The sequence below is a fragment of the Arvicanthis niloticus genome, chromosome 27 (genome assembly GCF_011762505.2).
Source record: "Arvicanthis niloticus isolate mArvNil1 chromosome 27, mArvNil1.pat.X, whole genome shotgun sequence".
Lineage (NCBI taxonomy): Eukaryota > Metazoa > Chordata > Mammalia > Rodentia > Muridae > Arvicanthis > Arvicanthis niloticus.
Genome location: NC_133435.1, coordinates 28,745,270 through 28,773,050, shown reverse-complemented (window position 1 = coordinate 28,773,050; position 27,781 = coordinate 28,745,270). Strand labels below are relative to the sequence as shown.

General features: G+C 45.2%; 1 protein-coding gene and 1 pseudogene across 1 annotated transcript; one reads left to right on the top strand and one right to left on the bottom strand.

Moving 5' to 3' along the window:
- On the bottom strand, positions 1-27,781 carry Sdad1 (SDA1 domain containing 1). Its single transcript, XM_076926510.1, has 22 exons — positions 27,581-27,781; positions 24,007-24,111; positions 23,642-23,740; positions 23,364-23,474; positions 21,210-21,281; positions 21,012-21,112; positions 19,770-19,827; positions 18,901-18,975; positions 17,017-17,118; positions 15,637-15,706; positions 13,989-14,092; positions 12,824-12,881; positions 11,748-11,806; positions 10,119-10,195; positions 9,315-9,412; positions 9,136-9,212; positions 8,453-8,579; positions 7,675-7,772; positions 7,359-7,549; positions 7,178-7,262; positions 5,871-6,032; positions 1-2,922 (listed from the first exon to the last, which is right to left on the bottom strand). Exons 1-22 carry the CDS (start codon positions 27,668-27,670, stop codon positions 2,875-2,877), a joined length of 2,067 nt encoding a protein of 688 aa, XP_076782625.1. The 5' UTR covers positions 27,671-27,781; the 3' UTR covers positions 1-2,874.
- Positions 19,295-19,405, top strand: LOC143439910 (U6atac minor spliceosomal RNA; annotated as a pseudogene).

Here is a 27,781-nt window from a genome sequence, read left to right as displayed (position 1 = left end):
TGATTTGCCACACACCTTTATTTCTCACCTCATTTTTGTTTTTTGGTTTCTTACACAATGACATAAGTAAAAACATATATACTATGAAAGACTCAGAAAGTAGAGAGAAAATACAAGTTATACATGATCCCAGCACCAACCCCACCTCCCTGATATTTGGCACATTTTCTGGATGTTTTTTATAATTGCCTACATGTACACTGGCTTATGCTACAAATATTTTTCAAACTTTAACCACTTATACACTGAGATTGATAAAACACACAAGCAGAATCTGCAGAAGAAAGTGACACATAGAGAGCCTTTTGTGAACAGGACTTGTGCTGTTTAACCGCTGCTGAAGCTGCTGTGCTCGGCTTTCCTTTGCATCTTTACAGGGCTGAAAACCAGAGACAACAGGAAACTCTCTATTCTCTCTCATTTCATAACCCCACACCACCCCCAAGCCCCAGACAGGGTTTTGCTCTCTTGCTGTGTAGCCCAGCCTGGTCTCCAACCAGATCATCTCCTGCCCTGCCTCCTTCTCCCATGTGTTGAAATTACAGGTGTGTGTCACCATGCCTGGTAGAGCTTCCTTAAATCTCCAAGAAATACACTCCAAACCACGCAAGGAATGAGAGGTACTACTTGGGAGACATTGCTATCTAAACAGAGTTTAAAAATATGTTACATGGAATAGCTTAACACTATGCTCAGAACAATTAAACAGTTTAGTTAAACTGAAATTTCAATGTAATACTCCATATACATTATAAATTTTCAACAAATTAGAAAAGAATAAAAACAAAACTTGTATTAACTGTAACATAAAAATTATACCAACATCACATCAAGTTAACCACAGGGCTCAGGAACTGTTTTCTCCAGTACCATCCTGCCCACCATGTGCATAGAGACTGCACAACAGAAGCCACATGCCCTGAGGTACAATGTGACTCCTCAGTGTGTCTTCTGTGGAGTGGCTGGGTCCTGAGGAAGCTCAGCTACATCTTCACACAGCATGTTTCCCTCAAGGGACTGACAGTTTCAACACAACACAAAGATAGCCACAAACATCCAGCAGTACTTCATACACAATGGACACTTAATATGGATTCTAAACTAGCTGCCTAAACACTGGGTTTGGTGGTTAAAATAAACATAGCAACTATAACTATAAGGAAAAAAGAAAGAAAGAAAAAAAAACTTCCCCTAAAACACAATTTACTAAAAGAGAGGTAGGTGGTCTAACATTTACAGATAGAAACCTTGGCAGGCAGATGTTCAAACAGCTGCTGTGCCCTCTACATCAGAGGAGACACTTAGCATCAAGGATGCAGCAGAGAGCAGGATAGACTGTCCTGTGTGGTTCTTCTTTACCAGTGTAATTTGCTAATGCCACACATGTGATGTGCTGGTATTCTTGATTTACATGCCAAGCCCTGGGTATGACCCCTAGCAGCCTAGAAACTGGCCATGGTAGTGTGTGCCTGAAATCCCGGCAGCTGGGAGGTGAGGGAAAGACTAAAAACAGTAGCAAACCACACAGCAGCTTTCAGACCTCGTGAAGAACACAGGAAGAAAGTAAGGGACAGTTTCAGGTCTCACATATACAAATGTGCACTGGCTACTCCCTCCACAGCTCTGCTGGGTAAGGCTGATGGGCAATCCCCTAACAAGTGACCTGGGGCACTATTGGGGAAAGTAAGGGCTAAATATATCCAAGTCCACCTCAGAAGCAGAACAGATCGATGGAAAGGAAAGTAAGCACCAGCAGCTGCTCTCCAACTAAGGGGCAGAAACTGCCCTTTCCTCTAATGTGAACATGAAGCATTTTCTCATGACAAGATTACCTAAGAAGTCTGAGGCGGAAGGCATCAAACTGTTTCAAACCCAGCAGCCTGCATGCAGACTGGGTCTTGCAATGGATTTAAATGTGGCAGTAACAGCGTACACCACTGTACCCACCCACCTGACTACTAACAACATGTCAGCTTTGGCTGAGAACAAGGCAAGGGAACTGGTCAAACCACGTGAAGAGTAGGCACTCAGGGATGGGGGTGGCAGAACCTGCTCAGGGCAGGTGCGGGGCCCTGGGGCTCAGCTCCAGCATAGCAACAAACAGAATCAAAACCCCAACAGCCACTCAGATGACAGCTCAAAGATGGCTTCTGTTCTCAGTTAGGGTCTCATGTAGCTCAAGCTGCCCTGAACTAACTCAGTATGTCAAGCTGGTTCTAAACTCGCCAGACTCCTGCCTTGGCTTCCCAAGTGCTGGGATTATGGGTGTGTGCCACCACACCCTGCTAGGTATTTCAAAATCACTATTTAGACTTAAGGCAAGTCAAAAAAAAAAATGAGGCCTTAGCCAAAACTCTTTACATTAAAAAAAAAAAAAAAGTGGAGCTCAAGTATCCACCCAAATCTGTACAGCAGGAGCCTGCTTGAGCAGGGAAGCCTATTTACAAGTAAGAACCTCTTACTCTTGTAACACTGTCCTGATTGAAGAGCATGAGTAACTCCCATCCCTGCAGTTAGTCCAGGAGTCTCAGCAACTCCGGGAATACAGACTAGCTGCTACACGGGAACTATTTACAGCTTACTGTAAACACCATATGTACATCTACCCTCAGCCACGGGCTATGGCTCACTCAGCTACACACGTAGCGACAATTAGTAGCACTCAGCACTTCTGTTTGAGTTAGAAGTGAGTTCTTAACACCGCTAATATTGACATTTTACATTCACACCAGCCCCACCTCCCAATCAAAAATACCAAATTGCTACAAATGTTACTGTGGTTTACAAAATACAGTGTTCCTTGACTTTTTAATGTAAGCAAATATTTACTGATTTTTGGCATGCTGATACACACAGCATCAGGCAGGAAATGGGTTACTTCATTCTTTTCCTCTTTTTCAGAAGTGCATCTCTCAGTGCTAGCTGTAAGAGAAGACAAAGACTACGTCAAGAGTAAGAACCAGTTACATCAACTACGTCATCGCGGTACCAGACAAGAAGGAGTAGGCCAACAACTGTCATAACAATAGCATGTCATAAGATGGCTCACTGTGTAAAGGTGATTGCTGCCAAGTGACATAATCTTACCATACATCACCTGTCATTTCTCTTCAACAGCTCAGACTTCAAGAGACTAACTTAGGAGTCAAAATTCAAGGAACTAAGCTCAAGACAAATATTTCTTCCTAGCTAATTCAGGCTCTTATTTTACTCTATTCTTGTGTGTGTGTGTGTGTGTGTGTGTGTGTGTGTGTGTGTGTATGTGTGTGTGTACTGGGGATCAGAGCACATCTTTGTGGAACTGATTCTCTCTCTGCACATCATGGTTCCTGAATTTTACCTGATGAGCCATCTCACCAACTTAGGCCGCTAATTTGTTAAACTGTTCAGTCACTTGTAGGTCAGAAGTCTGTCAGGCGGGCTAAAGCAGTGATGTGACTCTGTCCTCCAGCCACAGGAATGAAGGCTCCTGTGAGGATGTCTGCAGTGACCTTCCATCTCCACAGAGACAGGCCTCGCCCGCCCACCCACCCGACAACAGGACAGGCACCCAGTACTTTTCCACTTGACTCTGTACTAGAGGAACAGCTTCCACTCAGAATCTCTAATCCTCCAGATAACAAATACTAAAGGCTATTAAGAACAGCGAGCAAGGCCACGGCACTGCCTTACATGTGCTGAACACAATTCCATTATTCCCAAACACTCCTTGTCACACACACCTGAAAAAAATCCGGGTTTTTACTTTAATGAGGTATGCGCTGACTTGTTTTGCTTTGTTGGAAGTCAGGCAGTGACTCACGCCTTCAGCCCCTGGCTAAATGAGAAAGACCAGGTGAACTGAAGGCCAGCCTAGGCTCATTCTCATTTGAGACTATCTTAAAAGTCTATTCTAGGGTAAACATCACCCGGCTCTACATTGAATATTCTACAGTTTTGGATTTCATGTCTGTCTCCATGCCTTCAGTTCCAATTGGAACTGTGATCTCTTCGTAGGCTGTTGAGACATTTAAAGGAGAGAAAAAACTCTCACCATGCCCGGCTACGGAGTTATTCCTATCTCTTTCCAGTGTCTTGTTGGCTGTTTGTACTTACACTTCCCTCCTAGGACCTGCTCATGTGTGTTACTGAGAAGCTCTGAGCAGTTACAGCGCAGACCAGCACCTGCTGCTAGAAACTTCAGACACAATTATTCCATGCCTCAGTTCCCTTCCCTCTTCAAACAGCACTGGCTAAACAGACGGCATGTCTACCTACAGTCCTTCTCGTCACATGACTGTAGTTCCACAGCAAGGCTTCTAAATTTTGTTTAGGACAGTGATAAAGGGGTGAAGCTTGCTGCTCCTTCCTAGACAGTCTGGGGTCATAACAAGTTTCAGGGACAACACATGATGTATCTAGCATCTACATTAAACAGTGATGGTCTAAGTGCAGCTTACAACAGGGAAAACCAGGAACGAGGGTTATGGTTTTGTTGCTCCCCACCCCCCACCCCACAGACAGGGTTTCTCTGTAGTCCTGGCTGTCCTGGAACTCACTCAGGCTGACCTTGAAGATAGGGTCTACCTGCCTCTGCCTCCTGAGTGCTGGGATTAAAAGTGTGTGCCACCACTGGCCAGCTAAGGGTTAAATTTATAATGAGTAAACCCTGAAGAAACTGCAGGGCAAGGAAACGAAAGATACCTCCTTCATTTCTCAGTCTAACGAAGCAAGACAACTGCAGGGCCAAGAAACAACATTCTTAAACCACAGTGAATTCTTAATTTAGTCTGAAAATCTAATCTTTGAGAAAAATGGTTAATAATGACCAATAAGGATCAAAGCCCAGCTTCTCCACCATGCTAAAAAAGGCATTCTACAAAACAGGAAGTGAGGAGTGGTGCCCTAAGCTAAATGAAACCTTGTTCAAAGCCAGCCTGCCAACAGGGTGGCTATGACTTCCTCAGCCTAAGACGTTAGGAAGGTTCTGGAAGACAGAACTTAAGTCAATTCAACTAGGCAGCAAAATTCAGAGCCTTTATTTAGAAATGGGACTATAGGTAAAAGAATAAAGACAGAGCAGAGTCCAGCTGCCTAGAGGGCTGGCCACTATGCTCAGTCTTGGCAGCCTGCTGTTGGCTAGCTACCAGGAAAGACAGTTCAGAGACCATGTAGTCTGGAACTGGTTTTCTACAGTTGCTTCAGAATAACCTGTGATAAGATCTGATATGTTTCCCGAGAGGAAGCCACACGATGTCCATCTCTTCACTACAGTGCATCACTGAGACAAGCAGGCCAGCCAAGCAGCACAACCCTGGGCCATGCTTGGTACCAAGTGCCTGCAACCATGAAGCAAAGCAACACCTAGGTGGCTAAAGCAAGAGAATCTCCAAGAAAAGCCAGTCTGGGTGAGTTCACACAGTAGGACTCTGTCTTAAAGTAAGACAAGCAAGCAAACCAGATAAGCTACAATGGATAAAGCGAAATCCCAAAGGCTGGTAAACACAAAATGCTTTCTGTGAAGGAACATGGACATCACAGCACAGCAGACCTGTGTACCGAGAACTGCTTTCCAACACTAAAGTCGAGCTTTCTGAAAAGTCCCTCACATAACCTGTATCAATTTCAATCTACTTTACAGGTTGGAGGACTATGTTAGCATGGGACTGGACCTCAGGGGATCCTTGCCTCTCTTACAGAAGACCCTGGATCACCCACAGGTCACATGATGAGGACCATCAACTCAGGTTAGAGTCTTTCCCACCCTGACTGCTCCCAGCCTCAGAGCGCTCACTTCAACACCAAAGCACACACAGCATGTGGTCCTCAGAAGGCACCTCTCCTATCAAACATACAGCTGTCTCAGAACCCAGGCTTCACGTTGAACCCACCTGCTTCTCCCGGAAGGAGCGCGCTGTTTTCGACCGGACATTCTGGCTATACCGCATCATCATAAAGTTCTTCTGCTTTTTCTTCTCTTTATTTGTGGAACTGGAAAATGGATTTATTTTGGTTTTCTTCCTCACAAATTCCTTTCGGTCTGTCCTTCCAGCCTATTAGCACAAAGAGATTAGTGAACAGTATTTCTTCATAAATAACATACCTCAGGCATTCTCTAATCGCTCTGCTGGATGCCACAGTCAAGACAGGGACAGAACTAAGACTCAGTCCAACAGAAACAAGGTTTGAGCTCAGTGAAAAGAAATGTCCTGATTCAGCCCGATTCCCAGAAGGTCAAGCTGGTTTTGGCATGGTAGGAAGAGGAGAGGGAAAGACAGGAGTGTGTGGAAAGTATAGAGGAGAGAGAGAGAGCACGGTTCTGTACTGGTCTCCATAGACATGAGCGTGTGGGAAATGTAGAGGAAAGAACACGGGTTCTGAACTTATCTAATGGTCTCCGTGCAAACAGAAGCCAAGGTGAGCAGGAGCGTGTGAGCCGCAGGGCAGCTACGGCACAGGAGCAGCTGACAACAGTCGCTGCACAGACATGAGCAGTGGCTGCATGAGCCACTCAGTTCACTCTGACTGTGAATTTTTACTGCTTTAATAAATGTGCTAAGCTTTCTGACACCACGAACACGTCTGTCACAGTGCATTTTTATCCTCTACATTCTGTTTTGAGTGGTAGTCACACGGCTATATAGAGTTGTCCACAGTCTTCTAATGGAGAGTACACATTTTTCATCCCAACTCTTGGGAGGCAGATTCAAGCTGATCTTTAAATTCAATGGTCTATATGGGAAGTTCCAGGACAGCCATAGCCACATAGAGAGAGCCTGTCTCAAAACAACAACAACACATCTCCCACTAGGCCTTGGATGTGGCTCAGGTGGGAGATGCCACTTGGCATCAGCCCTGGCTCCTCTCCCAAGTGCCACATAAACAAAGTGTGGCAGAACATGTCTGCAAACAACCTTCAAAGTAGAGGCAGGAGGGAGGGCCAGGAATCAAAGATCAATCTCAACTAAGCTTGAGACCAGCCTGGGTTATACGTTATATAAGATTCTACCTGTCTCAAAGCAAAACAAAAAAACTTACCCAACTCAACACCCAATAATGGTGCATCTTATTCTATGTTAAATATACCTTTCAAGGACGAAAAGAGATGGGAAGCTTATGGCTACATGCACTGTGGCATTATAGTTCATTTCATTCACTTTCTGTTTGCAAAAGGAAGAATGGTAAACACCCCACTCACCATTGCGGTTGCTAGCCTCGTCTCCTTGTCAGACTTTGGCTTTTTATGAAGGCGCTCAATGTCCCGAAGAGACAGCAATTCACCCCTGTGGTGAGGGAAAAATAAAATACAAGATGGGGTGGGATTCGTTTGCCTGCTACCGTCAGTGCCACATACTGACTGCAGGCTGGGCCATCCTCACTTGGACTCCTCGTCACTGTCAATTTCCAGGTATTTCCTTTTCTGGGCATTCCCTGGGGCAGCATCCATCTCCTTCTTCATCTGGGCCAATCGGATTTTCTGGAAGTCATCCTGTGTTAAAACTCGACTGGTACTGACGGCTGCAGCCTTGGCTTTCCGCTCTTCCATGGGCATGCTGTCCAGCTTCTTGGCCTTGAAAAGCATACAGTTAAAAGGATAACTGACTACCAGCTAAGTGACAGCTCAGTCATTTAAACTGTAACATGGCACCTGGGTAAGGAGCAGCGTGCCGCAGTCTTGAGGCCATGTGAACTTACAATTGCTTGCTGCTCCTCGTCAGAAGAGTGGTGCACGTCAACCCACTCACCGTCCTCCCCCTCCTCCTCCTCACTGAGACTGGCACTTTCCCATCCATCTGTGCGAGAGAGAGAATTCACTGCCGCAGCTGCCCCTCATGTGGGGTAGTCACAGCAAGACGAGATAAACACAGGTTGAAAAGGAAGATAAGGAGCCTCAGAGAAGCCACTGACGACAGCTGCAGGCACTTAGTCCTACGCCACATCAATTTAGTTCATTTAAGGAATGGGGGCTAACACTGACTAAGTATCTAATAATAGCCAAAATTTTAGTGATATACTTAATTCTTACAGCTCAAAGAGGCACAGACTCTCAGTAAGAAACATACCAGAGGCTGGGTGTAGTGGCATATACCTTTAATCTTAACAGAGATTAAAGAGGCAGAGACAGGTGGAACTCTCTGAGTTTAAGGCCAGCCTGGTCTACAAAGGGAGTTCAGGACATCTAGGGTTTCCTTACACAGAGAAATCCTATCTCAAAACAACAAGGCCATATAAAAAAAAAAAAAAGAAAGAAAGAAAGAAAGGGAGGGAGGGACCAGAAAACACAGCCTGTGCTCAGATCACGGGGAGCCTGTCTGATTCTCTGGGGTCCGCCATTTTCACCCACAATGAGCTCCCCAATCCTGCCAGGCAGCTTCAGGGGCTGGAGCTTCCCAAGCATGAGTAGAGACTGAGTATGGCCCCAACCTCAACAGAAGGCAGGGCAAGGCAAAGGGCAAAGGGCAGGTAGAGGAACCTTCATCATCTTCTGTATTCTCTTCTTTCTCAAGCTCTAGAACCTCCGCTCCCGGGATGTAATCTTTAGCATCTAACTCTCCATATTCTTGTATTCTTGCTTCCATGGAGGCTTCAGTGGGTTTGCCCTAAAAGAGAAAATTATTTAAAAACAAGGTGCTTAGATTTTTAAAAATTCATTATGAAAGGCCCTATAGGATGAAACACTATTAAAAATGTAGTCAAATAACAAGAACGAACTGCTTACGTGTCAGAAACAACATAAACCCCAGGTACAGCAAGTTCACTTGTTTCTCACTTCTGATGGAATTTGAGAAACTGGTTTTGTAAAGAATACTGAACTGCTCTGACATTTTAAGTCTCAATAGTGCTATTCTTTATGTTACAAACATGCCTCCCTCTCCGCTGAAAAAGGCAGTGGAGCTGTGTATCAGCTGCCCACTCTAATCTGCTGACAGTATCACACACTGTCAGCTACAAACGGCCAGCAGACCTTACAGACTGAGCTGTCCATCACAGAGCACATGTCACCAGCAAGGGCCGAGGACCAAGGAATTCAATCAAGTCCCCAGTAAGCTTGAAGAACGCATCACGCTCACTCTCTGGGAAAGCATCAGCAATCTAACATGTGAACTGCAGACATGACCCTCACTTTCTGAGACCCCAATCTTTAGACTAACCTACCCTGAACTTCTTCTGCAACATCTGAGGGTTCAGCGTCCGGAAGAGATGGATCAGAGTTCTGGCAGACATCATTACATCTATGAGATACCACCTTTAATTAGAAATTTTGAAGCAAAGGCTAAAATAAGGTGAGTGAGTCACACTGTACTCACTGCCTACAGAGAACGACCACTACTCACTCTTATCTTTGTGAGTCTTATACTGAGCCAGGTCCTGGAGAAGTTCTTCAGTCATGGCCAGAGGGCATCGAGCTGTGATCTCTTTTATAGCATTGATTCTAAAAAGAAAAAATGGATTTGAAATATCAGAGTGCTAGGCCAGGCTAGGCTAGGCTAGGCCAGGCTAGGCTAGGCTAGGCCAGGCTAGGCTAGGCCAGGCTTTCTAGGCTTAGGCCCTAGCCCTGCATGGCAGAGAATGTGAGGGCAAACAGCCCTACAGACTGACATTCCTGACAGCCACACTTCCTCTGACAGTATAACCAGGACAACAAATCATGGCAGCATGTGCTCACCAGCAGCGAGGAGACAAGGCATGGAGTCAGACTGGAGAGTTAAAGCCTCAGGGCTGTCCCCCAGCAGCAGTTTGCAAGGGAGATACAGAGAAACTGCTTAGCATAGATAGCATTTACAGGTGCACAGATTAGCTAAACCTTCCCGTTACCCAAAAGGGCTATTGGAGTTCTCCAGAATTAAAGAGTGAGTCATTAACGAATCACTTGTGCCCACACAAGACAAATCCTAGGTGGGAAGAAAAAGAAAACCTTAGCTTGGTGAATAGTCATTTGCATAAGAATAAAACTACAAAACATCACCGGCTGATCCGGACAAGTATTTTTATCTAGTTCCCTCTTCACAATTCTGACCAATAAATGAAATTACAAAACTTCCTAAGAAACTACTTTTCTAGAGGTCACACCCATAGCATAACTGTCCATCTTAGTACATTATAAAAACACTGACTGTCCCCAAGTGTGTTCTACATACCCCACGGTCATCACTTCCCCAGAGTTCTTGTCAGTAACAAAATTGTTGGCCACCGTCATGAGCAAGGACTGAATGATCTGAGTTGGAAACAAAAGAGCCAAGTCAGGTGAAGGTCCCTGCTTCCTGTGCACGCAGACTGCACTGGGAAGCAGCCTTCTGCCTCAGGGTCCATGAGGAGAACCAAAGCTAAGAAAGAGAGAAAAGCATGCACCCCAGCTCAGTACTCTGGGTTATAGTTACAGTAAAGTTTACTCTCCTTTAACATCATTTTCTCTTTTACATTTTTGTGTGTGACAGAGAGTATCCATGCGATGAGTGTGCACATGTTGTGTGTGAGAATATACATGTGCATGAGTGTGTGCATGTTGTGAGAGAATATACATGTGTATGAGTGTGTGCATGTTGTGAGAGAATATACATGTGCATGAGTGTGTGCATATTGTGTGTGAGAATATACATGTGCATGAGTGTGTGCATATTGTGTGTGAGAATATACATGTGCATGAGTGTGTGCATGTTGTGAGAGAATATACATGTGCATGAGTGTGTGCATGTTGTGAGAGAATATACATGTGCATGAGTGTGTGCATGTTGTGAGAGAATATACATGTGCATGAGTGTGTGCATGTGCACATGTGTAGAGGTCAAAGGACAACTTGTAGGAGTCTGTTCTCATCCTCACCGAAGCTGCTCTCTCATTTCTACTAAGCTGCACTTCCAGGCTAACTGGCCTTTGCTCTCTGGCGAGACCTTCCTGTCTCGAGCACCCATCTCTTGGTAGCAGTGCCAGGATTACAGATGCACACAGCTGCATCTCGTTTAAATGAGTTCTGGGTATTGAACTCATGGTGTCAGTTTTGTGGTGAGTACATTTACCCACTAAGCCATATGACTGGCCTAGAATTTTCCTTTTTTAAAAATTGATGTTTTAGGTTGGCATACAAAGTAACAGGATTTACTATGGCATTTTTTTATACATGCATCACTTCTTTGCGATCCTTCATTTCTACAGGACACTCTATACTTACCTCTGCTGCTTCCCTTCCCTCTCCCACATGGTCTTGCTCCTGCTTTCTATTTAGAGGGTTCAGTTTTGGATTCATGTGTGTGTGTCATGTGTACTGTTGGCCTCAGAGGCTGGGAGAGCAGCAGACCGGGAACTAGTTGGAGGCCGTGGGTGAGCTGCCTAACTTCTGTCCTAGGACCCCAGCCTGGGTGTCCTGAAGAGCAGCAAGAACTCTTACCTGCGATCTCTCTCCAGCCTCTACTGCTGCTTCTTACCACAGTTATCCCATTTCACTGTTTTCAACAAAACAAAACTGTGCCTTGACACAGGGTAGTTCAATGTTCTTTTAATCAAAGGATTAAACAATAACAATCACCATGAACTCACAAATACCCCTGGACCGTCCTAGTCATAAAACTTGGTTATTAAAGTCAGAACCCTCAGCTTGCTCCTTTCTGTGAACTGTACAGTTGACTTCCGTGTTCATCTCCTTAGGAGTTAGGTCTCCTCTGCTCATTTAAAGAGGTCAGGAGAGACGACAACAACTCTGGGAAGGAACCCTAACGTGCCAATGGTGGCACCCCTGCATAGACTCAACCCAGAAGTCAGGGGAAGTGTCTCACCTCTGGGGGCACCAGGTGATGAGAGGCTTGTGCGGCGAACAGAAGGATCTTTGTGACTTCTAAAAGCACAAGAGACAGAAAGGGCAAAGATCACTCTGCCTCCAAGGACTACTGCAATGTGGCAAACAAATCCAGCTGTCATGACTGCCACTTAATGTAGCTACCTCAACACCAACCCAACCTGTATGCATGGCTCACCCACTGCTGCTTTCAGGCCCTTTTGCTCAATTACTGCTCATCAGAAAGGTCTGCCTGGCCCTACAGCCTCTGCTCCACGCTTGCTATTGTCCTTCCTCTGCTTTCCTCTTCCAAATACTTGACCTGCATATTATACCCATCGATGTCTAGACTCCAAGGCCGTGAGAGGAAGGGCTCTGCTTTATGGTCACTGCGGACCTTAGTGTCTCACAGACGTTCTGCTCTGCTTGGTTTCCTTTGCATGCACAGAAACCACAAAGAAGGCATGTGCAGTAGATCATACCTACAATCCTAGCACTTAAGAATGGAAGCAGAAACAGAAGGACCCTAACGTTGGGGCCAGCTGGGGCTGCATACCAAAATCCATTCTCAAACCCCAAACTCAGCAAACAAGTCACAAACAAACATCTGTAGAATGAACTCAATATATACAAATCACATACTGTCTTCCAAGAGGCAGCACAGTGTATGTAAAGAACAAGGCCTTGGAACCAGACACAGTGACTCAGGCCGTAACTACAGCACACAAGAGGTCAATGTAGGAGGCAGGCTAGCTGAAGTTCAAGCCAGCCTGGGCTATAGAGACTCTGCTTCAAAAACAAGCATCAAACTGGATTTGTGTGCATGTCAGAGACATGCGGGTCTCTGTGAATTCAACGCTGGCCTGGTCTATACGGGAAGTTCCAGGCTAGCCAAGCATGCATAGTGAGTTTTCCAAAAATATAAAAACAAAACAAGCAATAAGCCATCACCAGTCAACAAACAAGGAGAGGCCTTTGGGAAAGGGGCAAATGTTGATTTGTCATTTATGTGAAATGTTCTAGACTAGCCACTTCTTAGGTTGGGGCCAGCAAGAAGTACACACATAAGCAGGTTACCTCTCTGGTGGGGCTGCAGAAACCTTTGCACAAAAGGGTAGAAGTTGAAGAGGAAAAGCTGTGGAGAGAAAAATGCAGCATCTTTAACGTTTATAAAATGCAAGGGCGGAATTTCATTTCCATCATGTAACTTCATTACCTCAACAAATGCACTGGGGATCATTCTGACTTGCTTTGTCTCAATAAGCATTCTCGCCACAGGCTAGTTCAATATGCTGCAGTAACCCAGGGACAGAATGTCCCCCCAACACTACCCTGCTATCCTACCACACTGAGAGGAAGGGCAGAATTAAGTAATCAAAGGCAAACAAACCCAACACCCTTTAACTCTGACACTGGCCTGGCTGCAGAGCTCCGTGCTGGTGTTCACAGAGAGAAGCAAGACCAGGACCAGCACTGGTATTAAAGCTCCCAGGGACAGAACAGGACAGATCTGAATGGCACTGGCGTTATTAAATTGCCACAAACTGATAGCCCTGACTCTACTTGTCTTCTGGCTCAAGCACACTGGGGGAAGGACTCTGAACTCTGTGTTTAACCAAGGAGAGCAACACATTCAACCTTGTCAGCAAACTGGACTGCAGAGACGGCTCAGCACTAAGAGCTGCTCCCAACACCAGCATGGTGACTCACTACCACTTGTGGCTCCAGTCCCAGAGAACCGAAGCTCTCTTCTGGCTTCTGTAGCCATTGAACACATGCACTGTACATTTCTTTGTCATCTACATTTTTGGTAAAGGCAGCTACTCTAAAAGTATCAAAACACACACACACACAGAGGGAACTCAACACTGCAAACATACGATTCTCTACCCGAGACACCTAGAAGTCAAGAATGTCGGAAGGGTTAGTTAGGCACACTGAAAGATAGCAAGAGCCAATCAAGTATGCGATTCATTCTGGCTCAGGAACATGTATTTGAAAGTAACAAGAACAAACAAAGGGGATAGAACAGTTACATGTGAATGGAATGTTCATACATCAGTATTCATATGCACTGTGGAAAAACCCAGCAGTAGATAAAAGCAGCTGTTTTCAGAAGGACTGGCTGCACTTGCTGCTGACTCTAACTGCAAATGACCTGGGGATTAAAACTAGGACCAATGTTCTACATAACGGCTTTCCTGGCCTGGTCCATCAGAGGAGCCGCGAGCCCCGTCCGTACCTCGTGAATTCCCACCAGTCTGGAGATGAGGCTCATGAGCATCATCTTCACTTCAAACCTCTCCTTACAGCTCTCCAGCTGCTTCAGAAGCTTCTCTGCAAAGTCTGCAAAGAGTCAAGAGTCACTGTGGGTTCCTGGCTGCAGAACAGCGTTCTGCAGGCACAGGGAAAGGGAGAGTGTCACAGCAGTGGAAAGACCAAGGACGGCACTCCAAGTTCAGCTTCAGGAGTTCTGAGTTGTAAGTACAGTTGTCCCAAAGCTCATTCTGTAGCCCAGACTGGCCTGGAACCAGAGATCTGCCTCCTGAGTGCAGGATTAAAGGCGTGCACCACTGCTCTAGGTGATCTTTTACATTTCTTTAGAGAATTTATTTTTGTGCATGCTTGCATGTGTGTATGAGCACATGTGTGCAGATGCCCACAGAGGCCAGAGGTGTTGGATCTTTAGCACTGGGCTGGTATTGTGAGCCGCCTGATGTGGGTGCTACGAGCCAAACCTGCGTCTTCTACAAGAACAGCCAGAGCTCTTATCCACTTGGGCAGCTCTTCAGCCCGGAGTTCCTAAGAGCTATATTTTTTTGTTTGTTTGTTTTTCAAGACAGGCTTTCTCTGTGTAGCCCTGGCTGTCCTGGAACTCACTCTGTAGACCAGGGTAGCCTTGAACTCAGAAATCTGCCTGCGTTTGCCTCCCAAGCGCTGGGATTAAAGGTGTGCGCCACCACTGCCTGGCTCCCTAAGAGCTACTTTTAAAATCATTCCTTTTACTTTTTGAGGTTATATCACTTCCCCCCCTCCCTTTCCTCCCTTCAAGCCCTCCCATATACCTTCCCCTGCCTTTTCTCGGTGTTACATGCACATATGTGTGGGGGGGGGCAGTGGGCTGTGAGAAGCAGCTGGGTGCTTGGTCAAGCATAAGCCTGGAACCCTGGATCCTTATTGGACAGCAAGAGTTGAGGCTCTGTTCCTGGGCCCTGGTCTTTTCATTTAGCTTCAGCCCTCCACAGCCCCTCCCACAGAGAGGTCTATGGCATTCAGTCAAGTGGAATAGGCCTCAGGCCCTAAAGAGATTTACATACTAATGAGGTACCTGAAGGCCAGAGGGTGGAGCCACTTAAACATTCTTCCCCAGCCCCTCCTAACTTTCTCCCTCCCTACTTAACTCAGGTCTGCCCTGAGTTTCAGGGGGTACACATCCAGATCCATCTACATCCGCCATGAAAATAAAGCCTGTAAAACTCATGGCTTTCTCGTGTCATTGGGCCTGTGCTGTGAAGAACCGTGCGTGCCTAACTTCCCCCTGGAGGATCCCTCAGCGTTCCCAGTGAACTACCTACATATGTGTATGAATATACATGCATATTCCTAAATACACAAATACAGATTCCTGAGGTGTGTGTGCATCAACCTCTACAGTGACTCTGAATACAGTTTGCTTCTGAGGGTGTGGCCTGCTGACCACCAACAGCCAATCTACAAGAACTTTCTTGGGAGTGCAGACTCTGAAGCCACACCCACAGCCTAATGAATCAGAACCTGCACTTTACCCAGTTCCCTATGTGATTCAATTAAGAAACACTGACCTAAAACAAGAGGAAGAACACAGCAAGTAATAAGGCCAACGAGAAACTTAAAAGTAGTAATTACAGTACCTTGGGGATCATGAATCAAGTGAATAGCTGAAAAGTTAAACACTTCTGGTTTCTTCTTCTTCTTTTGTTTCTGAAAAAGAAAACAGTTCAAATCCCCTTTGCTCAGAATTCTTTTGACATGACCTACTAGCCAGCCATTAGGCTGTGCGTGTGCTGTGTCCGCAGGGAAGATGTCAGTGTACTGCTCTCTCACTCTGCCTTGTCTCACTGAGACTGGGTTTCTTACTGAACCTGGAACTTACTATTTTCCAGTGACACTGGCTGGTTACCAATTTCCAGAGACCCACCTGTCTCTTCTCCCACCAGTGGGGTTACATCTGGTGTGTGCTAGATATCTGAACTCAGGTCATCATGCTTGGGCAGCAGTGTTCTTACCACTGAGCCATTTCCCTGCTCACTTACACTAACTTAAAAGAAAAACAACAACAACAACAAAAACAAAACAACCAAAAAAAACCCTTGATGTAAAAATCTCTTTTCATTGTTAAGAACTAAAGTGTGTGTGTGGAAGGGGGTGGTGGTGTTGCAGACATGGCTCAGTGATTAAGAACACTGACTGCTCCTCCAGAGGTCCTGAGTTCAATTCTCAGCAATTGAATGGTGGCTCACAACCATCTGTAATGGGGTCTGATGCCCTCTTCTGGTGTGTCTGAGGAAAGCAATGGTGGTGTACTCATATGCATGAAATAAATAAATCTTAAAACAAAACAACAAAAACAGCAACAAAAAATATCAATTATTAAAATGTGACACCTAAAAGAAATTTAAAGATCCAAACACTAAGACCACACAGAGCCTGGGGAGATGGCTCAGTTGGCAATGTACTTGCCACATGAGCCTGAGGACCTGAGTTTGGATCCTCAAAAAGGGTGTGGTGAACCCTGTAACCCCAGCACTGGGAAGGCAGAGGCAGGTGGAAGGAGGACTCCTGGAGTTCACTGACTAGCCAGTCCAGCCACATTCAGTGAGAGATGCAGAGGAATGGAAGATACCCACATCATGTTCACATGTACCTGCATCAACCTCACAAGCATACACACATACACACAACTGTAACCCACACATACACCCCCCACACGACTTTATAGGGATCAAACTAATGACCGTTGAAATAACCATTACCAAACACTTTTCCATGTTGTTCTAAGAACTCAGGTCTAGTTTAGGTAAAATTAATTGACTTAATTTATTCAAGTCAGAGTTTTGTCACAGCTGAATACAGCCTATTCACGTAGAATGTTAATACTTACAATTCTTCACACATATCTAAAGTTTGTTTTTAATGCTATCTCTTGGTTTCAAACCTTCAGCGTGCTGGCTAAAACCCTGTGCAAAGTCTACACTCTAACGGTTGCTGCTCATTCCCAGGCACAGCCTCACCTTCAGCACCTTCATCGCCTTCTCCAGCTTTTTCTTGTTTTTGGAGCCCTTCTTTCCTGTGGCATACTGCACCAGCAGGTCTCTCGCTGTGGGCCCATCGTCCTGAAGAACAAATCACACTGGGAAACTGGGAACAGGCACATCTGCACATTCAGCATACAATCCTTTCAACTACATCCTTTAGTCTAGACATTTATTTACTTTTACTTACATGTAGTGTGTGTGTTTATATGTGAGTATGTGCATGTGAATGCATGTGCCTTGAGTACCCAGGAGCTGGAGTTACAGGTGTCTGGTTGTTTCATAAATAACTTCATCATCATCATCAACGTGTGTGCCTCTGTTATGCAACGGTGCTTGTGCAGATATCAGAGGACAACGCTGTGGAGCCGGCTCTCTGCTTCCATCTTTACTTGGTATATGAACTCAGGTCACTGGAATTGCTCTGAAAGTGTCTTTATCTGCTGAGCCTTCTCTCTGGACCCTACATTTTGGGTCTTAAACTTTTTGCACACACTTCCTAATGAATACAACTTTCAAAGTCAGGAAATAAGCACACATGTGCAAAAATAGGCTGTATATTTTCACTGCAGCACTGAATTTGCTCTTAGATTTAGTATTACTCTTCATTTCAGTTAATATGCAGAAAAAATGTTGCTTTTATTTTCAGGAAACAATCTTAGAGTATAATACATTCCTATTCTGGAATAAGTGGTAGATACTCATAGATCAAAACAGTAGCTCTGCATATACCCACAGAAACAAGCACACTGCAGCATGGGTGTGCTATGTACATAGCTCATAAGACTATTTATACACATAAGACTATTTATACAAACACACATAAATGTACTAGAAAACAAATGAGTTAGTTACCCAAAAGGAAGGAAATATGACAGAAATAACCCAAGGTTAAAAAAAAAACCTTTACCTAAGCTGGGCACTGGTGGTGTACACCTTTAACCCCAGCACTTGGGAGGCAGAGACAGGCAGATCTCTGAGTTTGAGGCCAGTCTGATCTACAGAGTGGTAAGTTCAAGGACAGCCAGGGCTACACAGAGAAATCCTGTCTCAAGAAAACCAACCAACCTTGCTGTGCGGTGGTGGCGCACGCCTTTAATCCCAGCACTTGTGAGGCAGAGGCAGGCGGATTTCTGAGTTCAAGGCCAGCCTGGTCTACAGAGTGAGTTCCAGGACAGCCAGGGCTACAAAGAGAAACCCTGTCTCGAAAAACCAAAAACAAATAAAAAAACAAACAAAAAACAAACAAACAAACAAACAAAAAAAAAAAACCAACCAACCAACTATCCAGCCAAATAAATAAACGAAAGAAAAGATGAAGAAAACCTTTACTCTGTATACATTATTATCTGAAAAGTCTTACAATGAAATATAGTAAGAATTTATCAGACATTACTGACCTACTTATCAATGCTAAAAGGATTTCAGTGTGTGTGTGTGTGTGTGTGTGTAGGCACATCCCTGCAGATCCCTTTGGAGAACATAAGAAGGTGCTGAGTCCCTTGGAGCTGGAGTCGATGCAGCTGTGAACTGTCACATGCACAGTGGGAGCCGACCTCCAGTCTCTGCCAGAGCAGGAAGTGCTCTTCACCACTGAGGCACTGCTCCAGTCCTGTATGTATCTACCTACATATGTTTATTACAATGTTTACTGAAAAGAACTTTTTACATCTTTTAAGAAAAACTGTTTTACCACAAATCTTCATTAAAGATACTGCAATATTATTATTCTCCTTTCTTTCCTACTTTTGTAATGTGGGCATTACCCCCAAAACTGCCAGAATTTTTTCCTAAAGGTCTTACAGTCTGAACTCAGAGGAGAAACACATGAGCAACTCTAACATCAGGATCTGATAAACCCACCTCGGATTCTGAGTCACTGTCCTGCTTCTCTTCCTCATCTTTCCCAAGGAAGAACGTCAAAGCAGCAACTAGTATCTAAAGACCAACAAAGAAAAAAATCAACTTATTCAGCCTATAAATGCAGACTTCTGTTTACATATCCATCACACATACATACACTGTTGTGTCTGAAGGGGAAAATCTCCAAGGGTAGAAGGGAGGGTAATTACGCCTTTCTCATGATTTAACATATTCCATAATGTCACGTATTTTACAAATATGCAGCAACATCTTTAACTAGTACAGGGGAGAGGGATATAGCTGGATGGCAGAGCACGAGCTTCAGAGTAAATCCAATCCCTGGTTCCATCCCCAGCACGCCCCAATCAACTATTTATTATATAAAAACTGGCTTATGTCATATGAAAGGAGAGGTTAGCTCTCCCCTTAACAAGGATGGAAGGGCCTTGAGCCTCAAACACACATGCACTGGCACCTAGGTTGTGGCATCTAATCACTATCTTTATATAAATGTGTCTAGCATTAAACACTGTGACTTAAATACTGGCTAGGCTTTATACAGTTACCCTTTGGTAGACTGCCAAGCATGCCTACATGCTGCCAAGAAAAGAACTACCACAGCCTTTACTATAAGTTAAACATTGTCTTTGAGTTCCTTTCAACTCCCAGAGCTCAACAGAACAAGTCAGGCATCAAAGGCAAACTTTTGCTTTTTTTTTTTTTTTTTTTTTTTTTTGCCAACATCCTACAGCTGGGCTTTGTGGTGCTGGTTTTACAGAGCTGCTTTCTTGGCTGGTGCTTTGGAGTGTCAACCAGAACTGCAGGAGTTTATAAACTATGATGCAGTAAATAGCAGCTGTGCAGCTCACCTTGGTGATCTTGGAGAAACATGCAGTTGTGATAACATTGACAGTTTTGGCATCATTCCTGCAAGAGAAAACGGCATAAACCCAGAGTGAGTACTGCTGACATTAGGGCAGTTAATCCTAGGATTTAAAGTGCTAAGGCTTCAAGTGAGCCAGCAGGTAGAGCACATCATTAAATCCCATCAAGGTGAGAAACAGCCGGGCGGTGGTGGCGCACGCCTTTAATCCCAGCACTTGAGAGGCAGAGGCAGGCGGATTTCTGAGTTTGAGGCCAACCTGGTCTACAGAATGAGTTCCAGGACAGCCAGGGCTATACATACAGAGAAACCCTGCCAAGGAACCCACTCAGAGTGTTACGAAAACAAAAACGAAAATGACAACAGTTTTGTAGGAAAAACTACAATTTAGCAAAGCCAGGGCTAGAGAAATGGCCAGAGGGTAGAGGGCTTGGGTGAGCATGAGACCAAGTTTAGATCCCACAATTCACATCAGGGAGGCATGGTGTCTGCTGGCAGAGGAGGGGTCCCCACAGCCACTAGATTAGCTAAATTAATTCAATTGGCTTCAACCTGATTCAGATGAGAGACCTTTTCTTGATGTGTAAGGTAGAGAGCAGATGAGGAAGGCAGCTGATGCCAAGCTTGGACCTGCAGCCCCCCTCCCCTACACACACACACAGACACACACACACACACACACACACACACACACACACACGAAAAAATTAAAACAAAATGTTTAAAAAATTAAAATAAAAATCAGCAAAATGAACCACAGCTAAAATCAAAGGTTTACTCGAGCTCACCGTCACCACGGCGGGTCAGAACAGGGACTGAGGTAGACGCGTGCTACAGTGCTGCTCACTGGCTTCCCGCCTGCTTTCCTCAGCCTGTCTTCTTAACAAGCCAGGGGTGTGTGCACACCATGGACTGCACCCTCCTACAGCCATCACTAACTAAGAAGACGCACCACAAACTGCCTACATGCCATCTGATGGTGACAGTTTCTCAATTGCGGTTCTTCTTCCCACGAAATGCTAGCTTGTACTGAGCTGACAAAAAAGAGCCAACCAATCAGAGTACCTCTGGATTTTACGCCCAACCTCAATGTATAAGTATATTAAAGAATGTAAGATTAAAAAACAATAAAAAAGAAACACTTATCTCTGAGCTCTATAATCAATCATTACATATTGGAAAAAAAAATAAGCTTATTTCTCATGAGAAAAATTCCTCTATGTGTTACCAGATGTTCCTTCTGTAGAGTTCGATCATCACATCCAAAGACATCTTGGCTGCGGTTGCATTGCTGTCTCTCAACATGGTGTACATGAAGTTCTGCAGCACCTATGGACCCAGGGAAAAGGGCATCAGTGCATGGCTGGAAAAAAGCTGGGGTGCAGGGGATGGGGGTGCGGAGGGCGCAGGGGCAGAGGACACTCACCACATTCACTTTGTTGTTCTTATGTTTGGCATTGATGTTCTTGATGTCAGTCACAATGTGTGTGTACAGAGTCTGAGGAAACAAAGCAGAGACACACAGGACAACTTTGCTTCCACTTCATTCTCTAATAGAAGAGATCCAAAACAAGCAAGCACTCAACAAAAAAAAAAAAAAAAAAAAACCAAAAGGATAAGACTGCTCTCCAGGAGTTAAACGTGAAATTACCCTAGACAAGAAAAGCCATTACCCTACCTGCTATACAAATAGTCACAACTCTTTATCTGCAACAGGCAAAAAAGGAGAAGCAACCCAACACCCATTTGCTGATGAACAGGCAGAGTCATGTAACAGAATATTTGGCAACCAAAAAGATACAATCATACACACTACAATATACACTGATCTTGAAACAGCATGCTAAGACAGCCACAAAAACAAATCATGCATGACTCCACTTAAGTGAAATATGAGCAACAGGTAGAACTATGTGGTAGTGCTCAGTCCTCAGACAGGGAGAAAGAATGCTCAAGGGATCAGGGTTCATCACATCAAGGGCAAGGTCAGGCTGGACAACGCAGTGAGCTCCTGTCTGAAGACTCAGGAGCTGATGTGACTCACTGAACGAGCATTTCTAGCAACTGCAAGGCCCTGAACTCCATCTCTAGCATTCAGAAACCAAGACACCAAAGGCACAGAGGGGCAGAGAGATGGCTGCGCTAAGGACACTTGCTGCTCTTCCAGAGGGTCCAAGTTCAGTTCCAGCACCTCTGGCAGGCAGTGGCAACCATCAGTAACTCCAGCTCCAGGGGATCGGATACCTCTGGCCTCCATGGCACCTGAACTCATGTGCATATAGCCACATATAGGCACACACAACTACATATAATGAAAAAAAGAAAATCTTTTTAAAAAGTATACTGAATATTATTTATTTATTCATTTATACAGTACAGTTCAATATACTTTTTAAAAAGATCCTTTTTTGTGTATGGGTGTTTTCCGTACATGCGTGTATGTGCTCTACATGTATGGGTTACCTAGAGTCCAGATGAGAATGTCAGGTCCCCTGGAAATGGGAGTTACAGAGAGTTGTGAGCTGCCATGTTCGTTCTGGGAACTAAACCCAGGTCCCCTAGAAGAGCAGCAAGTGTTCTTAACCCCCGAGCCCTCACTTAGCCCCAACCCTTTTTTTAAGGGAAGCAAATATCTATCTGAATGCATGACACATCTGTGGCTATAAACATTACTAGTACCCAAAATATGGTTCTATGGATCATTTTTAGGTCACAGCTTAGACCAGAACTATAAATGTTCAAATCTGTGCCCTTCCCCCACAGCCTGCAGTAGGACCTGGGAGCTAAGAAGAATGGCTCGCCTGCTGAGCTTGCCTTGACACCTTGCTCACCCAGCAGCTGGAGAAGAGACTCTGGGGGGCGGGGCTTCCCCTTTATATGTGAAAGCAAAATATTAAACTTCGGGCCTTGATCAGAATACACTGTCTTAGCCCCATGCTTCTCTCACCGTCCATTCTCCTTTCATTCCCAGGCTTCCTCTCAGGTGAGCCCAGTTCCCATAGCTGCTGGCGGCTACAGAAATCTAATAGTAGTAGTCTGTTAATAAGTGGTACGAGGGATTAACTTGATGAATACAAATTTAAGTTTTTCTTTCTGAAATTTGTTTCATAAGCCTTTAGCTTTTGGTCTTAAATAAACAAATAAAAAGTCATGGGAAAATGTTAACAGCAACAGAACAACATTAAGTTTGGTTCTAGCCAAGAGTGACTGCCCTCCCTTGTTCAGTGCAGCATGGTCATGAAGAGATTAGGTTTGGGCAGCAGGCTGCCTGTAATTAAAGTCCAGCCTACCACATAGATGCTGCCTGACCAGAGACACGTCACTCATCTGTGCCTCAACCTGTCTGTCGATAAAGCATTAACAATGAAGATTTTTCTTATCAATCTCTAGCTTAGGGTTTTGTAAGCAGAACATATACTGTGAGATTAAGCCTCGGTCCAGAGTGGCATTCAGCCTACTTCCTATTGAAGGACTAGCTATCTCTCACCATATCAAACAATGTTAACAATTCCGTGACCTCTGAACTCTGCAGTGTAAGCTCAGGAAGAAAGGGATGGCGGGCTAAGCCTTTGCTCTTTACCTTCCGCAGGAGCTTGTCATGGCAGCGCAGAAGCTCAAAGAAGAGCTCTAGCAAACTGGACGGACTGATGAGATTCTTATTTCTCAGTAAGATCAAGGCTTTGCAAAATGTCTAGGGGGGTAAAAGAAAACATACCAAAAAGGTGAGGATATTAAACGAGAAAACACAGCATGCATCCTGCCTCTGCCCTCCCCCAGAGACCAGAAAGACATTTAGCAGAAAGGCGATCTCGGGTCTCCCATTGTCACGACATGCACAGGACAGTGTGACTCTCCTACCATGCGCAGATCTGGGTCTAACACGGTGTGGTTGTAGGAGAGCAGGTCCTTCAGCTCCTGTGGGAAGTTACTGAGATGCTCTGGGTAGCAGTGGCCAATCTGTAACAAAGCAGAGCTGGTCTCAACAGCAGCCTTTCTCCTCTAACTTCAGGTACATATTCACACGGTCAGGGATTGGCTGGGTCACAGAGGCATGTGACTCGATCACCAGTCCTCCAATGTATCTTAGGAAGAAAATAAGATCTAGGAGAGGGAAGGCTGTAGAAGAACTTAAGTTTTCACACAGAGGGTGGGAATAACCAGGTGAGGGAACGTCTACAAATTATGACAGTGCCGACTTCTGTCTCACTGAGAAATCTTCTTACCTGTGCCATGAACATCACCAGCTCTGCAAGTTCTTTGCTGGGTTTATTTGGTTGTAACTTGAAAATCTCCATATTGGATTTATAGTGATTATATTGCTGAAGGAACTGCAGGGGGAAAAAAGAACAGAGTTTATTCCAATCTCATCTCATACAGAATAACAAGCTGGCACACACCTTTGCCAGGGGCACAGAGAAACAGATCTAGACTCTCAAACACTGCATGGCTCACGTGATGACATGTTTTTAGAACAGAACTTTAAGCAGTGGTACAAACACGAGTCAGAAACTCAGCTTCTGGCCTTGTTCCACCATTTACTGTCACATGACCAGCGTATGAAAGGCAGGAAAATGCCAGGTCAGGCCAGTGAATGTGAAGTAAGCCTGAAGGACATGAAGCTTTCTAGTCAAATCTTTCCTTTTAAATACCCAGTAAAGCTTTATGTTGGCGTTCTAGACAAGATATGTTAACTATCAAACACAGGCCTCAAAAGACAGCTCAGCGGTAAAGAGCACTTGTGCTTGCATAGGACCTGGTTCACTTCCCAGTGATTCAAAACCATCTATAATTCTGGTTCTGGGGGATCAGAAAGCCCTCTTCTAACCTCCAGGGGTACCAGACATGCACATAGGGCATACAGAACACACTGCAGGCAAGACACGCATATAACTTCTTTTAAGATGGGAGGAAAAAAAGAAAAAAAAAAAGAATCTAAGACAGGGCTGGTGATGGTTCTATATGAGAGTGACTTCCGTGCATGCCAGAGGCTGAGTACAGATGCCAATCACTCACGTGAAAGCCACTGCTGAAGCAGAAGGAGGTTCTCTGCTACTTACTAAATACTAGCTTAGCTCCAGGACTAGAGAAAGAATGAGAGACCAGGGCCCCTGCCTCCTTCACATGAGTGCATGTGTGTATATACCAACCTCTCTCTGTCCACCCCCAACCTCAAGCCTAAACAACAACAATCCAAGGATAACAGACACATGGAACATGATAAGGGCCCAGCACACTCGCTAAGCACTTGGTTTGTGCTGAGCTTTTTATATATCTGACCCTATTCCAGCGTTTAACCACTGTAACTATAAACGGAGTCAAGCCCACTTCATGCCCCAAAGCTCCTTCCATAGGTTCCGCTGCTTCTGTGGGACTAGGAATGAAACTCAGGGTGCTCAGGTATGTGAGAGAAGTACTCCGCTGCTCAGCTACACCCCAGCTTACCACAGTTAGTGTGTCAGCAACACACACACACACACACACACTCCTTAATCCTCAGCCTTTACTGAAGGTTTATCGAGGTGTAAGAGTTGAAGAGCCAAGCCCATGTTTCAGATACTACCACCTCTCCCTTGACTCCATACATTCACAGGAGTAAGAAGGCCCCAAACTCTCCATGTTCCTAACCTAACCCTCCTCCCGATTCCTTCACCGCCCGACTCATGGACAGTTCCAGACTCCTGGCAGCAGGTCTGCTTGAGATGAGCAGGACATACCATATTCTGCCCCTGATGTACATTTGTCACAAATGCCCAAAGCCCCAGACACTCCCTCCTTCCTCTCATTCTAACCTCCACAGCAGCACCCCAAAGTGGTTCTGTGGGTGAAGCCAGGGCATCCAAGTCTTGGATCCTCCACTGTGAGCATGGAGAATGGTAGAAGCACAAACACACACACCCCCCATTGTGGGAATGGTACAAGCACACACATGCACACGCCCACACACACAAACACACAAACACACAAACACACAAACACACAAACACACACACACACACACACACACACACACGCAGCCCACTGGTGGGAATGTAGCCTGGTAGAACCACGATGGACAAACTAAAACTGACCTTCCCAATGGCCTGGTATATAATGAAAAAAAAAATTTTGATCAAATATCATAGACACACTTGCACATTTGTGTTTACTGGTACACTACCCATAACAGCAAAGAAACAGAGCCAGCCTATATGTCCATTAACAGAAGAATATGTAATTCAAACATGGTACATGTACTTATGGTTTCCAGCCGAGAGCTGAAACCATGGCAACGGGAGGGAATCATTATGTTAAGAAAGTAAACCAGACTCAAAGGGTAGCCCGTTTCCTCTCACAAGCAGAAGTCAGATTTAAATTTATGTTTGTGAGACAAATTAGAGAGGGGACATGGGAGGGGATTCTTTCTAATGTGTATTGAGTGTTTGCCTCCCTGTATGCATGTGCACACATATGCCTGGTATCCAGAGGCCAGGAGCCGTGTGTAGGATCCCCTGACACTGAAGCTACAGATGGTTATGAGCTATCATGTAGGCGCTGGACACCAAACCCAGGACCTCTGGAAGAACAGCCAGTGCTCTGAACCATTGAGCCAACTCCCCACCCCAGGAAGAAGAGATCTTAAAGGATGAAGAGGACTGAAATATATGTGACATGGATACAGAGGTGGAGGCTGTTTGGGGAGAGGAAGGGGCCCAGTAAGGGGAGGGAGACAGGGAGGGATTGGGAAGGGTGGTGTCGAAGAGGACAAGAACAAAACACTGCATATAAGTATCAAAGTGAAGAAATAAAACCCATCACTCTGCATGCTAACTGAAAAAAATTAGTAACAGAAAAGGAATTCAAGGGCTCTTAATTGACTTTTTTGTGAACTGCTGGACACTGCTCTAACACAAGGACAACTTACGTGTTAGTACTTTGTTGTACTAGTTTGTCACTCTCTACTGTCACCTTAAGTATTAAAAAGCATTCGAATATATAACATTCATATAGCCAGGCAGTGGTGGCACACGCCTTTAACCTCAGCATTTGGAAGGCAGAGACAGGCAGATTTCTGAGTTCGAAGCCAGCCTGGTCTATATGGTTCCAGAACAGGACAGCCTATACAGAAAAACCCTGTCTCCAAAAACAAACAAACAAACAAAAAAATCATATGTAAAGATAAATCTGGGGGAGGAAGGACAAAGTGAGCTGAGTTATTCACTGAAGTAAAGTCATAATGTCAAAGGAAACAAATGGCTGAGATGCCGGCTACCAGGTTAAGAGTAAAAAGTCACCGCTTTCATTTCGTGGTTCTTATCAGTTCACACTAAGTCCCTCACAAACTGGACCTAGCAGTATTTCGACCGCACTTTTCCCTCAAAAGCATTTTCTCAAATCTAGCTCAGGCTGGCTCCCAATGAGTCTGAACCGTGGCTTAACTACAGCTTCTAAACTCCTGACGGTGGCCCTGGCATCTGAGAAGTCCTTGCTCTTCTTGGCAGCGCTTGGGGCACTCGGGAGCGGCCGTCTGTGCAAAGCACTTTTAACACACGACTCATCATCATCATGTTAGGGGCTAAGTGGAGTTTTTGCTGCGAGGCGGCCGACGGCTGGGCGCAGCCTCTTCACCCCTCTCCACGTCGGCGAGGCGGACGGATAAACTCGGGGGCGACAGGTTTTGGAGTGTGTTTCGGTGTTGGTGGGGTCTGCAGGGCAGCGTGTTTGCAAGCGGTGGGAAACGTGTTCTTCCCCAAACCCCGTCTCCTCCCCAAGGTCCCCGGAAGCAAACCGGAGCATCCCGGCGAGCAGGATCTGTCCCACCTCCTCCACGTAGGCCGGCGGGTCCCGCTTGATCAGGTTCTGTAACTGTGGCAGGTTGCTGGGCAGCTTGTTGTTGTTTCTGCCGGACATGGTGGCTGTAGCTGGGCTCCCCGGTGAGCAGTTCTTGGAAAACGTAGGCCTCTGTCAGTCACAGCTCGATCCCTTGGACTCCGGTTTCCTAGTGTAACCGGAAACGGCACG